Below are 17,704 nucleotides of genomic sequence, written 5' to 3' on the forward strand. Positions count from 1 at the left end.
TCACGTCCTCCTTTTTATTCTTTTAACTTCACTCATAAAGGCTTGAATACATGAGCAGTTTATACGTCAGCATCAATCTCAAAGACCTAATTTATATTTGAAATTCACTCGCTAACCATCTTTTGAAAATTGTCATACTCAAACTTTCAGAGGCGTAACAGATTATTAATCAAAGCTGGTAATGAATGAGCAGCAGTATGCATGTAAAGAGCATCTTATTCTCTCTGAAAGATTCCAGTAAGGCACTGAAAAGGCTTTTGTCTCATACGGCTGCACAGATTAGATTAGTGCATAACACAATCCCACAAAAGAAACTCTGTTGCCATGTTAGTGCAATAATGTATATGTAGATAAATGATTCAAGCTAGTGCATATTGAGTTGAAATAACTTCGAGTTTGCAAAGAGAGGATCCACCAAAACTGACTATTCTTACATCTCGTGCTAATTCAGAAACAGAACAACATTTCTGTTCTGTTTTAAACTCACAATCCCAAAAACTCCCAGAAGAGAAGAATATGTTCCTTTTTGCAAACGAACAGTCAGTTTTGGTGTAATTCCCCTTTAAAGAGTGATCCTCTTCACAGCTTCTTAGCACAGTCGGGGCAGTAGATCTGTTCTCCACTGATGACGAAGCGCTTGTTGGCCAGCGAGAGGGAGCACTTCTTGCAGTTGAAGCAGTACTCGTGCCAGGAGTAGCCCTCGTAGTTCACCACGTTGGTGCCATGGCCGAACCCTGCAGAGACAGACAGACAGAAGGACATCCGTCAACAAGCAAAACCCTGATCTCATATCTTAAACATTCCTGTCATTTGGATGTCAATCTGGAGTTAAAGCTCGTTTGAACAAGGACATTTTAATTCCAGAGTGAGGCTCAGTATGTGGACCATTCACAGTATTTATGGTGGCTGTCAGAACAAAGTAATGTAAGCTGAACTGGGCTTCAAATATGCTTTTAACTGCTTTTTATATGCTTTTTTTCTCTATTTTTAAAGTGACTGCCCATCTTTCCTTTAATGGAAAACCATGGTATTGATATAAACCCTGATGAAGACTTTCAAATGCGTTGGTTTATTCATGATTCAATGAAGGATTTTAATAAACTGCCAACCGAGAAGGTCGGGTCTCTCTTGTAAAAGAGATCTTGTTAAAAAAAGCACTTTCATTATAAGTATATTACTGCACTCCCTATTATCTTTTTCTTTATACTTTTACCTCATTTCAGATTTTGAGTATGAAATAAACATAATTTCTAGGAAATGATTATGTAATTTGGTAATACTTATAGGGAAAATGGAAAGGTTCTTTAAAGAAAAGCTCAGTTTAAACCACAAATAATCAATTTAATAGTCATTTATTGCTAAAAACTTTATGTTCGCTCATGTTGAATTGGATGCTTGCCTGAATATAAATTTCACATTGGTTCATGTGCAGCTAACCTTCGGTGCAATGCCTTAAAAACCACTTGTGCTGAAATTGAATTGGAAATAACTGAACATTTTCCTGTAATTTGTATGAAATTACATACTGCTGTTAATAACATACTCTAGGAAACTTATTGCAATGATTAAGAATGACAAAGCGTCATCAAAAGATCTGCTTTTCCTGCGGTGTGACACTGAAACTGTGTCATGATGAATCATCTGAGGTACTGTCGTTGCAGCACATCCTCTTATGTCTTATGGCCGCATTGCCTCATGGTCTATTTCGTCATCTGTCTGTGGATTATAATCTGTCAGATGCGATTATAGTTGTGCAGGAAACATCCAGAAGAAGAACTGAAGCATTCTGTATACGTTCATGACCATCCTGGCATGTCTGCAGCAGAAATCATACTAATATCAACGTCTGTTCATGCCTCCCTGACCTGTGATGGGGTTCTTGCAGCCATGGCACTTCTTGGCCACATCAGTCTTGAAGCAGTCCACGCAGAAAACATTGTTCTCATGGGAAGTGAAGCGAACTGATGCCAGAGGTTTACGGCAGGTGTTGCACACGAAACACTCGGAGTGCCAGGGCTGGTCCTGGTAGCTGATCCCTCCGGAGGTGATGGCCTGAGAGGGGCAGAGGGACACTTTGATGTCAAACACTACAGGGCCGCAATATCATTCATCAATAGGACACTGTGCTGTTTCAGCTCCTCCAGACTGGCAAACAGCAGCACACTGATGAATATCTTTACAAGCACAAAACATACACAGTTATAGGACCGGTGCTCGTACCTGCTTGCAGTGGAAGCATTTCTTGGCAAACTTCTTGTCATGGCAGGGAGCGCAGTAGATGTCCTCGCCCTTGGTCAGGAAGCTCTGTGTGCGGATCGGCTGCTTGCATTCAAAGCATTTGAAGCAATCCTCGTGCCACACCTTGTTCTTGTACTCCACGTTCTGGGATCCTACGAAACACAAACATTCAGTAAAACCAACAATAGTTGATGCAATCTAGCAGTTGGAGCTGGAGTTGTGACTTAACGTAATGCACATAAAACATCGGCTCGCCCATGAACAAGTCTTTATTATCATTATTAATATTATTACTTTTATTATTATTAGGGCTATAGCTTTATTAGCCCTTATCAAAGGGCCACAGGTCAGATTCGAACCCCGGGCTGCTGCAGTGACGACACAGCTTCTGTACATGGGGCGCGCACTCACCATCAGCAATGGCAGACAACAACTCCCATGTTCTCCAACTACTCAAGTCTTTTGTTTTGTTTTGATTAAGAGACCTCTAGTGGCAGAAACTCCATACTGTGCCTTTAAAAAGAAAAAATATGTAACAGTAAACCCACCTGGCATGACCACCTTGTAGCAGCCCTGGCAGCGGTTGCCATCCTCCCTGGCGCCACACTTGCCGCACATTATCTTGCCATCATCCCGGGCGTTGAAGGGCTCAGAGGCTAGCGGCTTGTAGCATTTGGCACAGCGGAAACAGTCCTCATGCCAGTGGCGGTTCTTATGGTGCAGCTCCTGAACACAGAGAGGAGGAGGAGGAGGAGGAGGCGCGTGGTGAGCAGAGGTGCCTCACTGAGCTCTCATTAAAGTGGAGTTTGTTTACTCATCATGTGGACTGAGGCTCGGGGCCAGAACACAGAGCGAGCCCATGTGGCAGGCATTAAAGTGGAGATGAAGTGAACCGGGACGTGGCGAGCCGTGAAGGAGTTAGAGGACTTTGATGGTGAGAATATGATATAAAGTATTTAAGCCCCATTAGATGTAATAATACATCTTTTTACAGTTTTAACAGCCTGTGACTGCGTGGTGAGAGGATTATGGGAGCAGAGGCCACTGCAGGATGATACACAAGTAGTGTAACAGACTGAGAGCTATCTGAGCAGATAAGAGACGACTGAAGGAAACACACACACATAGAAACAGCCTCTCTTTCCTTTTTTTACTTCTGTTTTTGTATTAACCCTAATGACAACCACAGTGGAGAGATATTAAAATTCAAGACAGACAGGCCTCTCCCAAAAGACATTTTGAAATGCAGTGACAAGTCAAAGCATCCGCTGAGACAAAAGACATGAAAAACATTTTTTTTCAGCCATTCATTTTTACATTCATGATTTTATTCTGGGTTACCACTAGAATAGGTTTGCATGATTCATACCGTTTGGATGTTAAGTAAAGGGTTTGATTATGTAACAGAGTATGATTAAATTTATTTTTAAATTAAAATTTAAAATTTATTTATTTATTAAAACATTTATTAAAATTATTGTTTTAAAAAATTTTATGTATTTTTTTTTTTTTTTTACATTTCTGTTTGTCATATTTTAAAAGGTAAGCAAAATGTCATATATCTAAATGGCAGCGATGGAAGAAACACTCAGGTGGTAAACTTAAGTAAAAGTAGCAACACTTGTTGAAGTCCTGCATTAAAAATCTTAATTAAGTATTACCAAGACTTAAAGTACCAAAACTAACTTCATTGTTTGCTTTTTTAGGTCAATTTTAGAATCATCCATATCGTATTAATGTATTATAATAATTGATAGATTATATTACACTGATTTATCTCACTATACTTGCATCACTTTAATGTTGCATACTTGTTTTAAAGTAAATTGTAGTTACTCTTTATACAGTTGAGTACTTTAATCAATAGGAATACATCTTATTTGAGTTGTTAATAATCTGCAAATTGACTCATAACTAAATTAATCAATTATATAAAGAGGAGTACAAAGTACAGTATTCCCTCTGAACTGTAGAGGAGTAGAAGTAGCATAAAGTAAAAGTATCTCAAATCTATACTTAAGTACAGTACTTGAGTAAATGTACTTAGTTACTTCTGTCTCCTGGGGGCCTTTGTGTTGTTTATTCTGATGCTTTGGTCACTCCCTCCTCTACTCATTCATTCTCTGTCTGTCACTCACACTGTGTTTTCACCTTGGTGTCGGCACCGATGGGGCGTTTGCACTCGGCGCAGGTGTTGGCACAGAGCTTGTCGAAGCACTTGGGGCACACGTGCTTGTCATCCTTCTTCACATACTTCTTCCCGTGCAGGTTGTCACGGCAGTAGTAGCAGTCGAAGCGCTCACTCATGGTGGAGGTGAGATAACTCTTGGGACCTGAGGAAACACAGGTGGCTGTCAGCACTGCAGACTTACAGAGCCTTCCTACATGAGTTTCCTTTAGACACCAGATGGGGACAGTGTTGCTCTTTCCTTCATCCCCACGGTTCTTTGAACAATGCAAGTCAAAGCTAGAATTCAGCAGTGATGGATTGAGATGATTTAAAAGTGCTTTACAGCTCAGAGAAATGTGAATAAAAGATATAAGGGAGACGGAGATTCAATATGAGAATTTAATGAGAACAGAATATGACTTTAAAGGAACAGTTCCCCCAAAAGTCTGAACTCAGTTATGATCTGCTCACTGATGAAAAGTCAGGTGAAGTTTTGTCGTCAATAAAACATTTCTGAAGCTTCACAGCAAAACAGCGTTACAGCATTCTCCTAAACAACTGAAGTAGATGGTGGGAAATCAACTGAAAGAAAACAAAACATGGCTCCACTCAGCTTGTCCAGTGTAATGTTAATCTCTGGAAGCCCCGAGATCCCAAACCAATTTGAAAAGACTTTATTTTCATCCTCTTTTAAGCTGAGATCTTCACTGTAGCTGCTAAGCTAAAAGCGTTCACCTCAAACGCACCTCATCTGAAGTGGGCTCGCAAGGCTGTATGGAGCCAATTTATGTTTTTCTTTCAGATGTTTTGTAAAGTTTTAAAAACAAGTGCCCGTCCACCTCAGTTGTTTGGGAGAACGCTGCAACACTGCTTTTCCTGTGAAGCTCCGGAAATATTTTGTGGCTATTTTGTGACTTCCCATCGGCATGAGGGTGAGCAGATAATGACTGAATTCTCCTTTTTGAGGTGAACTTATCCTTTAATGACAAGAGTTTGGTGAACAGCGCAGTGACGCCCAAGGTTGTAACTGTACATCTGACCTCTGCACCCTAAAATGTGAAGCAGATCTAAGCATTTTGCGGAAAAGGTTTTTTTTTTTCAGAGTTTCCCCTTTAATATTAGGAAGAGTAACACAGTGAAAGGCAGCTCTTTGCAGCAGCATACCAAACTGATGAGAGAAGTGTCGCTGACGTAAAAAAAAAAAGAAAAGCAGCCCACAGATGTCTGCTTGTTGTCTGCGTGCTTTCTGGCCTGCAGACTTTTTTATCAAGCTCTCCCTGGAAAGCTCATATTTTTAGACCGTCTGGCTCATTCCCCCCCGTCACCCCCAACTACACCCCGAGGACCTCACCCCAACTCACACTCTTTCTGCGTCCCTTTCGTCTGGGTCATTTAATTGGCTGTCAATGTAAACACCATAAGCCGAAGTTGCCTCGCTCCTTCGCTCATCAACATTCCTGCATCACGGGCGGCGTCCGCTGGGAGCAGACTGAGTAGATTACTGGAACAACTGTTGTGCAGGGTGGAGTGAGTGGACATTATAATGCTTTATCTACATCACTTTAATGTGCCCCTCTCTCACACACACACAGGATGTCAGTGAGAGCAGCTGAACAGTCAGAGTGATGAATATCATTTCAGTAGAACAGGAGCGATGGAGGAAACAATGGGAGGAATGACATTTTGTCCGTGTAACCATAGGAACAAGGAAAATATTGATGAAAGGAGGCTGCAGCTATTTCAAGTGGGATGGGGGTAAACAGAGATGAGCCTCCCGCAGTGTGGTACGTGTCCCTGATGTGTGTGTGTGTGTGCGGACAGGGAGATAGGGATAAAGACTGGACTGAGGCCTGACACGCCCCACTCAGCCTAAACTCACCGCTAGGTGCATTTAATGTGACTAAAAAAGTCACCAAATCAAACACACACAATGCTCGGGTCTCATTACTGAGCCCAGCCGGCTCAGAGATCTATTTTAGACATGCCCTCTCTATTTAAAGTATGTTGACCTTCCACAGGGGACACATGGAGATGGATGCAGAGTGATGACCACTGGGACTATGCAGCTATTGTGGCTCCAGTGTCCAGTACTTTAATCTTTTGTCACAAACAGCTTGACAGCTGCCCCCTGTCAAGCGGGCGTGGTATGCACCGACACTCAGCTGTGTGGGGGAGTTGATTAGATCACCGTGGTCCCTTTGGGGGAGCAGGAAAGGTCAACGCGAGATCAGTTTGAGAGGTGAGTCAGAGCGGTGCGTGTTCAAAGACCCACACTGTATATCAGCCAAATCAACAGCGGATCATCATCCAGACTCTCTGGGATAATGACAACGTGTTCACTTAGAAGTAGGCCTCCTTGAAAATCAGGTCATTTGAACATAATCACAGCACTATGGAGGAGGAGATGACTGTTCTATAGACTTTATACGACATAAACCAAGAAATGAATATTTCAAGAGAGCTCCGAATATTTGACTACGAGATGAGACCATCACGTAGCCGCAAATGCTCAGCTCATTTCTGATTCGTTTGATTGCAGTAAAAGGTTCAATCATCCACCCAGATCAAAATTATTAATGCTGAGCACAAGCTCATGAAAGACTCAAAGGTGTTAAGAGAAGAACAACCAGCACACATCCTCCATAACACCCTTTACTTAGCACTGTAGGCTACCCGATGGGCAGGAAAGTAGATGTTTTGATTCTGAACTCATGCACTTGAATGACTTTATCTAAGTGGGTCGATCGTGTCGCTGCTAATCCCCCAACAGGTGCGAGTGTGTGTGGGCTTTAATGGCTCGGGTTTGACTTTAACATCTGTTCGTACTCTTTTTAATTTCTGAGCTCACCAAGACGAATCCTAATCAGTTATGTTAAAAGGATTGAATTTTGAATCTTGAGTCAAAAAGATATTAAACCAAGTTTTGGGCCCCTCTACAGTCATCTACTCCATCGTATCAATGTGTTCATTGCATTGAGTTCCACCTGCAAAATACATTATGTAGTTTAGTTTTGTCTGTGTCAGTGCATCAATAAGAGCACAGCATGATGGGATTAATCTAATCTCCCCAACCAGAGATGGGGACGATTTCAGATTTTAGTCTTTGACATTCAAGTGGTGTAGTCATTCATTTTTTACTGGAAGAGGCTGTTTGAACGTCAATGAAACGTCAACAAAAGCTCTAAAAAGCTCTTTTTAACGGTGTGGACAGCATGCCCAAGACTGTTACTGTAAATCTGACCTTTGCACCTTAAAATGAAAAAAACAAATCCACGAAGAAACTGCACGAAGTATATGTTTTACGTTTTCCCTTTGATATTGACTGATGAGATAGGTGTTGGTGACAAAAAAACAAAAATCAACAATCAATCTGAATTTAAAAAGTTTAAATCTGTATGAGTATAGTATGAAATATCACAAATATTATGGAATTAAATAAATCCCCTCAGCCAGAGATGCTGTTCGAACATCATCATCAAAACAACAAGAACAGCTTCAAAAAAAGTTTGGTGCATCGTTTATCTTAAAATTGGATGAGATAAAATAGAATTTAATTTAAATAAAATTACAACAGCATAAGATTTAAAACAATAGGATGGCAAACATTAAAGTTTGTAAGCGGTTAAGAACTTGCAAAGTCACATTGTTCTGCTGGCCGGATACTTTGATTAAACAGAAATCCAGAAAAAGGACATAAATATGGAAAAGAGTGATGAAGACACAAGTTGACGGCTGGTGACAGGCTGCTCTTGTTGCTGTCTAATTAAAAAATGTATCTAAAATTTGTTGAGTTTTACAAAAAAGATAAACTGAAGGATTAAGCGCTCCTTATCTGAAAACCCATCATAACAACGCTGAAAACAGGGTTATTAGGGGACAGAAATATGATGTTTAACACCATACACATGAGACAAATTCACGTGAAATCTAGGGAAATTCTTCCTGAGCTTTTCCGTGATTACTGGTAACACAAATGTCAATAATTTATAGCATCCAGCGTTAAATTTTACCTGAGTGTCTGTAAGTCATGATTGGTTCCCGTCAGGAAGAAAAGAGGAAGGAGAGAAGAAATGCAAGGACAGGAGGAGACAGTAGCATCCACAGAGGGTCAAACCCAGAGACCACACGCCTCTTTAAGTTATGGGGGGCTGTATATACCCCTCTGTGACCCGCACACACCCCCGACCCCACGTCCACATCCAACCGTGGGCCCTCCTGTCCTTTTTAGGGTATGCATTAGAGAATAGAGCGGATGAGAGAGAGTATGATGCAGAGGGGATAGATTAGGTGATAGAGATTGGATTCAACTGCTGTAACATCAGAAGGTGAAAAAACAAAAACACAGTCTGGAGGCTGTGAGCGATGGCCACCGGGGATAACAGATACTCCCTCTGCCCCGACATTTAGCTTTTTGTTAGAGAGTTCAAAACATGTACAGATGACACGCTGATCACATCATAACTCAAACAGATGACTCACAAGAGGAGCGGGTTGATATAGCTGACCGAGCTGAGGAGAGACAAAGTGTTATATAAGCGTGTCTCGTCAAATCTTCATCACTGCGCGTGAGAGTATGTGTCATATTTTCCAGAAGACAATGGGGTGTATGCTCAAACTAAGTGAGCCCGAGTAGAATATTTCAGAATGGGAGAAAAAATATGATCGTCAGTGATGATTTTCTCTCTGTTATCTCAGTGATTTGTATTCCAAGAGAGAATATTTCCTTTATAGCCTCAGGAAACACCCAGCGCATTCCTGATAGAAAAGCTTAAAGTCACAATGAATCCTCTTACATAAAGATATCAAATGTCCTCATCCATCTACACTCTATCCACTCAGACTAACAAACAATTAATCTAAAACTCAAAGAGTCAGTATTATATATTACAGCTAAATATGAGTCAACATTTGTGAAATTACAGTTCACATGGCTGTTTTTTAAAGATAAAAACTGCATTTTGACACTTTACCAATGCTTTAAGATATTAAATCCACATTTATTCAATGTTTCTGACTTGAAAACTTCCAAAATTTTATAAGATATCCTTCAATTATCAATCAAATCTATGTAAAACGTCAGAACCAATACTTTTGTTACTGTTAACTGTTACTTATTGTGTCAAATTTTAGAAATGTATTTAAAGCATTAAATGTGCATTTTAAAAATGCCATCCAATACATACATAATAAATTAAAAAAAAAAGAAATTTCATTAAAAAAAATTGAAAATATATGGTTACTCATACGTTTTTGTGATTTAATGATATTTTCCTGAATTTCACAAAGACATGAAAAATCTGTAATATAAACAAAAAATGTTAAATCAGTAATAAGTTATAATAATAATAAGAACTAACTTCTTTCCCACTTATAAGCGTATGTATCTTTCAAAACTGCAACAACAGATGCTTTGGAAACAAGTTGTGAACATAAAACGCACACATCGTCACCTTTTATGTTCATATTTTGAACTTGATAACTAAAACTTTGTCACCATCCCACCATTTCACTTCCATTTTATTTGTGTTTTATGTGTTTTCTGTCTTTTGCCTAAGGTGGACCTTGTGCTCCTGCCCAGTCTGCTTTCTCTCCACACATCAGCTCCTTCCCTGGTCCTTGTGTTTTTCCACTCGTTGCCCTCCCCTGTGTTTCTCCGCCTCACGCCACCTGCTCCTCACCCCCTTGTTAGATAGTTTAGTTTGTCTAGTCTAGTCTTCTGTTCAGTCCTTTTTGTTTTGTCTCCCTGGAGTTCCTTTGTGTTTGCCCGTTCCTTGTGTGCTGTGATCCTGAAGAAAACTATATCCATTGCATTCCCTGCCTGCTGTCTCCTGCATTTAGGTCCACCTTAGGCGTTTTCGGATCTGAGTAACCTTTCATAGTTCTGAGAACTTGGTTCTGAGAACCCTCTTTTTGTTGTTTACACACCACAAGAAGTGTGAACAATTGTAGTTCTTAGAAATCTGTTTCGAGGACCTTTTTTAGCTCTAACTTTAGAGTAGGTACTCTCCCAGCACCACAGGAACTTTGATTGGTCGATCTCAGGAGCCAACACCAGCGACCGCCATTGTAAAAACCCTGTCAGCCCACAAAAAACAAACAGCACATAAAGATAAAGTCACTTCAGGGTTCCTATTCCTCTCAGGACATGATCCAAGTCCAATATTCATTCTCCTTTTAGCTCCGTTTTTGGTCTCCACCACCTCCTTAGGGAAATATCTGTCTCTTTAGCTGCTACCTGCTCTACTTTGTTCATCAGCGAGTTGTGTCCGTCTGATGTTTGGTGCTGAGCTCGTCGATGACAATGGATTTTTAGAGATTTTACCACTAAAAAAAAGTTGCTATGCCAAAAAGCTACGCTATGAGAGCCATGAGCGTGAACCAAAACAGTAAAGTTGTGGGCTGGAAAACCAAAACAATCAACTGAAAGAAGCTAAAAGTTCGGCAGAGCTGCAGGGAACTGCGGAGTCAGATGATAACTCTCTGTAGCACTGCTTTAAAATCTGTTTAATATTGCCATTTCTATTACTGCCAGCTAACAATCATGATCTAAACCATCAGGACCATCATTATCTTTTCTGCAGTGGAGCAAATGTAGCTCCACATGGCACTTCACTCTGATTGGTTTGGGCCTTCAGAGTCAGACGAGCTTAAATACAGAAATATAGGATCATTATGGGGATGAGAGGAGACTTCGAGCCTGAGGAGACCGGCTAAGAGAGGAAATAATTTAGTTAGACTCATGATAAATTCAGTAACCTCAGTTAGGAACCATAAATACACTCAGTTTATGAAGGGAAAACTCGTCTCTTAAATATATTCAATAAACGTCTTCATACATCACACACAAAACAAATCAATACAGTTAGCTAGCCTGTGTGTGTGAGTGTATCTGTGTGTGTTTGTGTATAAAGGGCAGCTGGTTGTAATTACAGATTTGATTTGGTCCATTACCACAGAGCACAGCCTTACGTTTGTCCTTTTATAATCTGTCACCTAATTATTCCAAAACCCACAAAGACTAATTAATGAGCAGGAAGGCGCCATGACTCCCGGCCTACAGAAACCTCCCTCAGTGTTACATCAGGAAATCTGTTCATCCAGCTTCTATTTCCTCCATTTTTAGATCGGTCTTGTTTAAATATCTCGCCGTGATGCATTTCGCTGTGGTTCCATCATTCGCAGCAGAGATTTCATGTGGGATTTGACAGTCAGACGTGCAAATGAAAGAAAAAGGACTCTGTGAACAGACGGTGTAATGATGATGATGATAAAATTGTGTGTACATGTTACCAATACATCAGAGGTCCAATATTATTTGGAAGCAGCATCCAACAAAGAAATAAAGAGTGCATAATGTAGAATAAAGTGTTTAAAGCCATTTATATTCACTATGATAACTCAATAGCTCACAATTCTGTCCTTCAAGTTAGCGTTACTAGAACCAGTGGAAAGGCAGTTAGCATTAGCGTCATGTGGATAAAGGGAGGTAGTTGAAAGGTAAATGTTACTGTATGTGCAGGGTGAAAACGCTGTGTGCACATTAAAGCAACATGATGTAGAAATTGGCATTTTGTGCGATTTGGCGCCCCCAAAAGTCCAGTGATGGAGTCAGAAAATGACTAACTACTGTAACTAACATTTGTTTAAATACAAGTTGTTAAATTAGCTTTTTAACCTGCAGGGCATGTTCGTTTATCCATTTTCTCCTCCTGTTGTGATTTCCTGACAACACGAGTATGAAGTACGTCTGGTTTCACACCATCATGCTGCACATTAACAGTATTGTTTTGTGATGGTGTTAACTCTACCCAGTGACTCCTGGCATGCAGTGCCCACCTTCCCACATGCCATCTCCAAAGCCCCGCCGCTTTTAATAGAGCAGAAATAACTCCTGATCATCTGCAAACAATAAAAAAAAAAAAAAATTCCAATGAAGGAATCCAGGTTAAATACGTAGCTGCTACAGATGATAACATACTCTCTCTCAAGTACAGCGTGTGCTTTTGAAACTCATCCTATCATGAGATGCAACATGCATATCATGAATGTTTTGGTAGGTGTTGCCTCTTGGCTACAATCCCATCAGCTCTCACTCTCTAAGTGGTTAGTTTGGTGTTTGCAGGCAGAGAGAAGCAGGAAGTCTGACCTGTACTTCCTGAACATATGAGCGGATATCACTCAGTGTGACTGGAACAAACACCCGCACTTTCATCGCTGTTACCAACAGCAACAAAAGCCTTGTGTGTGTGTGTGTGTGTGTGTGTGTGTCTGAGAGCTCATATTCAACTTGACCTCTTGCCCTGGACGTCCATGTGTCTCACCAACCCTCCAAATCTGGTTAGCGGGCAGACAGACAAGAGATACTGAGCCACACTGTCAATGTCAGGAGACTCAGTGACTCATCATGTACACACAAACACAGTATCAAGACAACAGGACACACACACACGGAGCTGTATTACAACACAGACTTAAGGTCAGTGAGTGAGTGAATAAGTCAGGGGGTGGCTGCAAGACCCAGACACACTGAGGTTAAACATGTGTGGACAAAAGGCCATGAGGGGAGCTCTATCAACACACTAACACTCCTGTCCAACGGATATGGCTTGAAGTCTTGCAAACACACACTTTCACACACACACACACACACACACACAAACGCTTCCAGATAAAGCCGCCACTGTATGCCAGCGAGCACTTCACCTCTCATTGGTCTCACATGACTGAAGCCTCGGAAACACAGAAGAAGTCAGTCCCTTGCTCTGACGTGTGGAGGGAAGAAGAAGCCTGATTGTGTGCTGAACAATATTTCTGTAAGGATAAAACTTTAAAGTCTTCATGGGCAGTGCACATTACGTTGAGGTTTTTCTCTTAAGACTCACGTCACTCGACCCTCAGAGAGTCAAAGTGATACCAAGTTCGGTTTTTGACACAGAAAGACTATGAGAAAGCACTTCAGCAGTCTGTCCATTAAAATGAGGCAGCCATTTTTTTAAGCACCCACAAAATACTTTCTTATACGCTACTTTATAAACAATTAAACACTGTTTTTTGGGGGGTTCTTTTGTTTTTTTTTAATCGTTTTGTTACCTTAAATGAGCCTTTTATATCTACAGAGCGAGCAGGTCATCTTCCAAACCAAACAGTGGCTCCTTTTCTGTTCTGGAGGGGGAGGCGAGGTGTATCTGATATCGCCAAGGGTGTTAAATTTGTGTTGACAAGTGGTGGAGACATAAACCCTCAGATTAAATTTCTCTTTTTTTTAAATGGTCTTCTATTATCTAATGAATGAAAACAGTTTTCCTGCACATATTGTCGACTGTTGCTTCTTCCTAATTTATAGCGAACTGTAAATACATATTAGGTATCTGGGTTAAGATTTTTTTCATAATTTCACACCAGAATCAGCAGCGGCCTCTTTCTGATGAAGGTGGTGACGGAGAGGAAACTACTTTTCTGAACATTTTTAAACAAATTATGCTTACAAGAGGTGAGGGGGACAAAAAAGTGGTGGGGACGTGTCCACAGTGTTAGTGACTCCTGTGGGTGTCACCTTGTTGCTCCCATTCCCAGAACATCATAATTAATGATGTTCTGGGAACAACATTAATTATGATGTTCCTGGACAGTCATTTCAACTTAAAAATAGTGTCAAAGTCTGGAGCAAGTTGATGTGGTTTAATGGATACAGGACTCTCGGTCAGGAGGCTGGGGTTTGTATCCCATTTAGACTGTATGTTATCCTGTTCACTTATCATTTTTCACAAAAATGTGATTGGTCGGCTTCAATGATGGTTATTATGATGTTCCAGGAACAACGGCGACATATCAGACCGAGTATTTAGTTTGCAGTCTACAACCTACACTGGCTTCTTCTCTTAAATAAGGCATCAGACCCTCCCAGTCTATTTCATTCTCTCACTGTGGCTCTCTCCTCATCTCTTTCTCCCTATCGTCCTCCTTTATTCACCAAGTAATCATGTGCAGTCCGGCTGAGACTCTCTCTGGCTGAAGAGGTAGAAAAAAGGGAGTGGACGGGGAAGCTGTTCGACATCCACTCGGCTCGCTCGGCCCACACGGACAAACAAGCAGCATTGCCTATTTAGGAGTAGAGCGCAGGGCTGCTGAGAGCCGTTTCATGTGTTTCATCAACTCAGTCATCTACTCTCAGACACACCCTCTGTGTCTGTCTCTCACTCTCTGTCTCTCTGCTCCATTTGCAAGAATGAGAGAGGTGATGAAACCGTCTCCGCCTGAAGAAAACTGCTGGCACAAAGTGATCTCAGTTGCCAAATGTCCTGCTGTCGGTCTGATGGAGAGGAGACCTCACAGGCGCTGACAGACAACAGCCTCATTAAAGATTTATATGAATTGTACACTGCATGCCAGGCTTTGTGAATGAATGATGTGTAACTGCCTTTGTGCGGATTTTACATCAAAAATTTTAAATAAAAAGACTTACTGAGTTACACGGGATTGACTTAAAAGTGATTTACAAATTCCAAGCCGCAGAGTCAGAGCAGTCTTTTCAATATTGAAGTGGTTTAATTTATTGCTCGGTTAAGGCCAAAGTTTTTAATGGGCTTTGAAGGGTGGTGAAGTCATTCTGGAGCCACAGGGAGGTCCAGTGTGCCGGAGGAAGGACCGTAATCTCCAAGTCTCTTTAATGACATCATCCGTTTGGTTTGGCAGCTGCCCAAAACCAGAAGGGAGGAGACGGTAAGCTGATGTGTGCTTTCACAGCCTCAGGCCACGCATGTTACCTTTGAGGCTCTGCTGTTTGTTGTGAGGACGCCAGCTTTTTGATAATGCCACTGCACAAGATTAGAAGCCACAGAAACTGATGCAAGCCGACACAACAGTCCTGCAGCCCACAAACATTACAGAGGATGAGAGGGGTGGGGTCAAAAAATATTCGGTTCAGTAAATATTATAGTAATAGTTCAACACAAACGATGTCCTCAAGATTTCAATCAACATCTACCTGACGCAGCATCAACATGACTGAATATTATAAGCTGATTTCAGAGGTCTTTTTATTGATACTGGCTGTATAACACATACTGCACAATGGGCTAATCACTGATGGAAGAAGCATCATTATGACACTTTTCCACCTTAAAATAACAGCTTCAAAACCATGTTGATGGTTCAGTATCTTGTAATAGGATGAATGGCATCTCTGTCACTTGTGTCTGCACTGTGTGACTTCAGCGAGAGGGTCGGATCACAGCGTTACACACGTTTACTTCAACACACAAGTTTTCAACACATTACAATGTTATGACGTGATGAGTTGTGTTTGTAGTTAGCACCTACTTTACGCCTGACAGATTGTTACAGACCTGGGATCTGTATTTACAACAGCCGTGTTGCACTCTGTGGCAACAAATGGCACAAAATATCAAATTCTACGTAATGTTGCTTTAAGTAAAAGAAGCAATATCTCACTGTGGAAATATTTTATTAAGAGTAAAATTCCTTCATCCAGGACTTATATATTATATCTATATTATGGGATTGTATTTACTCATGCATTAACATCCCTGTAACGTTGTACTTGGGTTAGATGCTGATTTTAACTGAACTGTTGCAACCAAAGCCTCCGAAAAGTATATAAACAATTACTCGATTAGTTAAAACTCCTGGTATTGAAAAAATACTTAAGTAAAAGTACAAAGTATTCTTCTCAAACACTACTCAGAGTATTAGTTACTTTTTAACAGCTGATATTTAAACTGGGTCAGGTTGTAAAAGTGCATCATTTATTTGTAAAATCTTAGTATGTAAAGCAGAGGTGGAAGTTACTAATTACAGCAACTCAAATGACTGTGATTAACTCATTTTATGTTTTTTTCCCCCCATAAGTCTTGTATTTTTACTTGTACTTAGGTATGCATGACACCTTTGCCTGCATTTGTGCAGCCAATAAGGTAATTAAATATCAGCAGTTAAAAAGTAACTAATACTCTGAGAACCATTTGAGAAGTATTTTTTCAATACCAGGAGTTTTAACTAATCGAGTAATTGTAATTGAGTAATATTTCAGTATTGTAACTTGTTGTAGCTGGGTTACATGCTGAGTTTAACTGCTTTATATACTTTTAGGAGGCTTTGGTTGTAACAGTACATCATATATATTTTTTAAAGTAATCATAGTTTTGTTTGTAAAGTATAAATATGAAAAGTAATTAACAATATAGCTGTGAATAAGTTTCAAAAATCAGTCTAAAATATGGTGGTGTAAGTAGAATAAAATGAAATACTCAGTACTTCAGTACTTCCCCGGGAATAAGCGACACCCACTGACACAGACTTTAGTTTATTCCTGAAATAAAAAGTCAGAAGTAACTTTCTCTAAAGAAAAACCTGTACATGAACATTGAGGCTGTTAATATAGAGATATACTGTAGTAGATAGATCTTCCAGAGTGCGTGCCACTGCAGTGCCAAACAAAGCGCATCACCTGTTGCGCAGCGCAGCAGCACCGTGCCCAAAACCATTAGGAGGGCTGAACGACTCACAGAGATTTGTCGCACATTTAAGCATTTTAAGTGAGCCCCTTCTGTGAAACTGGTGGTGTAACTGACGGAAATTTTTACCGGAAACCTTCATGCTATGAGATAAAAGCTAATTACGCATAATGACTGTGCGTAAATAGATCAAATAACCGCCTTGTGCTAAACTTCTCCCGACTACCTGTTAGTTTAACTGAGCGGCCGCCTGATCATCTGATTTTTTAAAGCACAGCTGTGACTGTTTTTGGACTCACCTCTGCAGAGCGAACAGATGAGCGTCTTTCAGAGGACACCAACAGTGTGTCCGGTGGGTTTGGCTGAGAGGTGAAATCTGCGGAGGCAGCGCAGCTTTAAAAAGACGGAGGGAGCCGAGAGAAGGAAAAAAAAAGAAAACTGCAGGACATGAGCCAAACCTCTGTAAGCGCTCATAAACAATGACCTCAACCAGGAATTTACAAGATCTCAAAAGTTCTCATTGGCGCTGAACTCCTGAAGAAAATAAGGTCATAACTTTTCTGCATCAACGAGCTCTGAGACTAACAATCACCTTTTTGTGCGAGGTGCTGAGCAGGGATCCCAGCTTAAACGACCCCTTATATTTATTATCCTCTCTGTATTTGAACGTTTCTGCTGCTTACAAAAGATGGACCGACTCCTCAAGGTTGACACACTTTTGTCCTCCTCACTCTCTCCTTCTTTGGTAATGAACAGGGGAATTACAACAAGATGACTCATTTCTTAACCCAAAGTAAAATGCATGCAGCCTGTAAACTTCACC

The 17,704-nt window shown here is 40.7% G+C and overlaps 1 protein-coding gene across 2 annotated transcripts; it reads right to left on the minus strand.

The window, feature by feature from the left end:
• Window positions 1–17,519, minus strand: fhl1a (four and a half LIM domains 1a). Of its 2 annotated transcripts, none has more exons than XM_084353266.1 (6): window positions 17,181–17,519; window positions 4,390–4,571; window positions 2,787–2,964; window positions 2,221–2,390; window positions 1,866–2,052; window positions 1–734 (listed from the first exon to the last, which is right to left on the minus strand). In XM_084353266.1, exons 2-6 carry the CDS (start codon window positions 4,543–4,545, stop codon window positions 580–582), a joined length of 846 nt encoding a protein of 281 aa, XP_084209392.1. In that variant the 5' UTR covers window positions 4,546–4,571; window positions 17,181–17,519; the 3' UTR covers window positions 1–579. The 2 variants fall into 2 exon arrangements, with proteins under 2 accessions (XP_084209392.1, XP_084209391.1); XM_084353265.1 differs by lacking the exon at window positions 17,181–17,519 and adding an exon at window positions 8,419–8,439.
• Between the last annotated feature and the right edge of the window lie 185 nt (window positions 17,520–17,704).

The sequence above is a fragment of the Pagrus pagrus genome (assembly GCF_965226575.1).
Source record: "Pagrus pagrus genome assembly, chromosome: 5".
Lineage (NCBI taxonomy): Eukaryota > Metazoa > Chordata > Actinopteri > Spariformes > Sparidae > Pagrus > Pagrus pagrus.

What these genes read in the sequence shown, in the direction of transcription:
- fhl1a (XM_084353265.1), bottom strand. An exon ending in CCATCGGTGCCGACACCAAG is followed by an intron (nt 2,965 to 4,389) that starts GTGAAAACACAG and finishes CTCTGTGTTCAG; the next exon opens with GAGCTGCACCATAAGAACCG. An exon ending in CTACAAGGTGGTCATGCCAG is followed by an intron (nt 2,391 to 2,786) that starts GTGGGTTTACTG and finishes TGTGTTTCGTAG; the next exon opens with GATCCCAGAACGTGGAGTAC.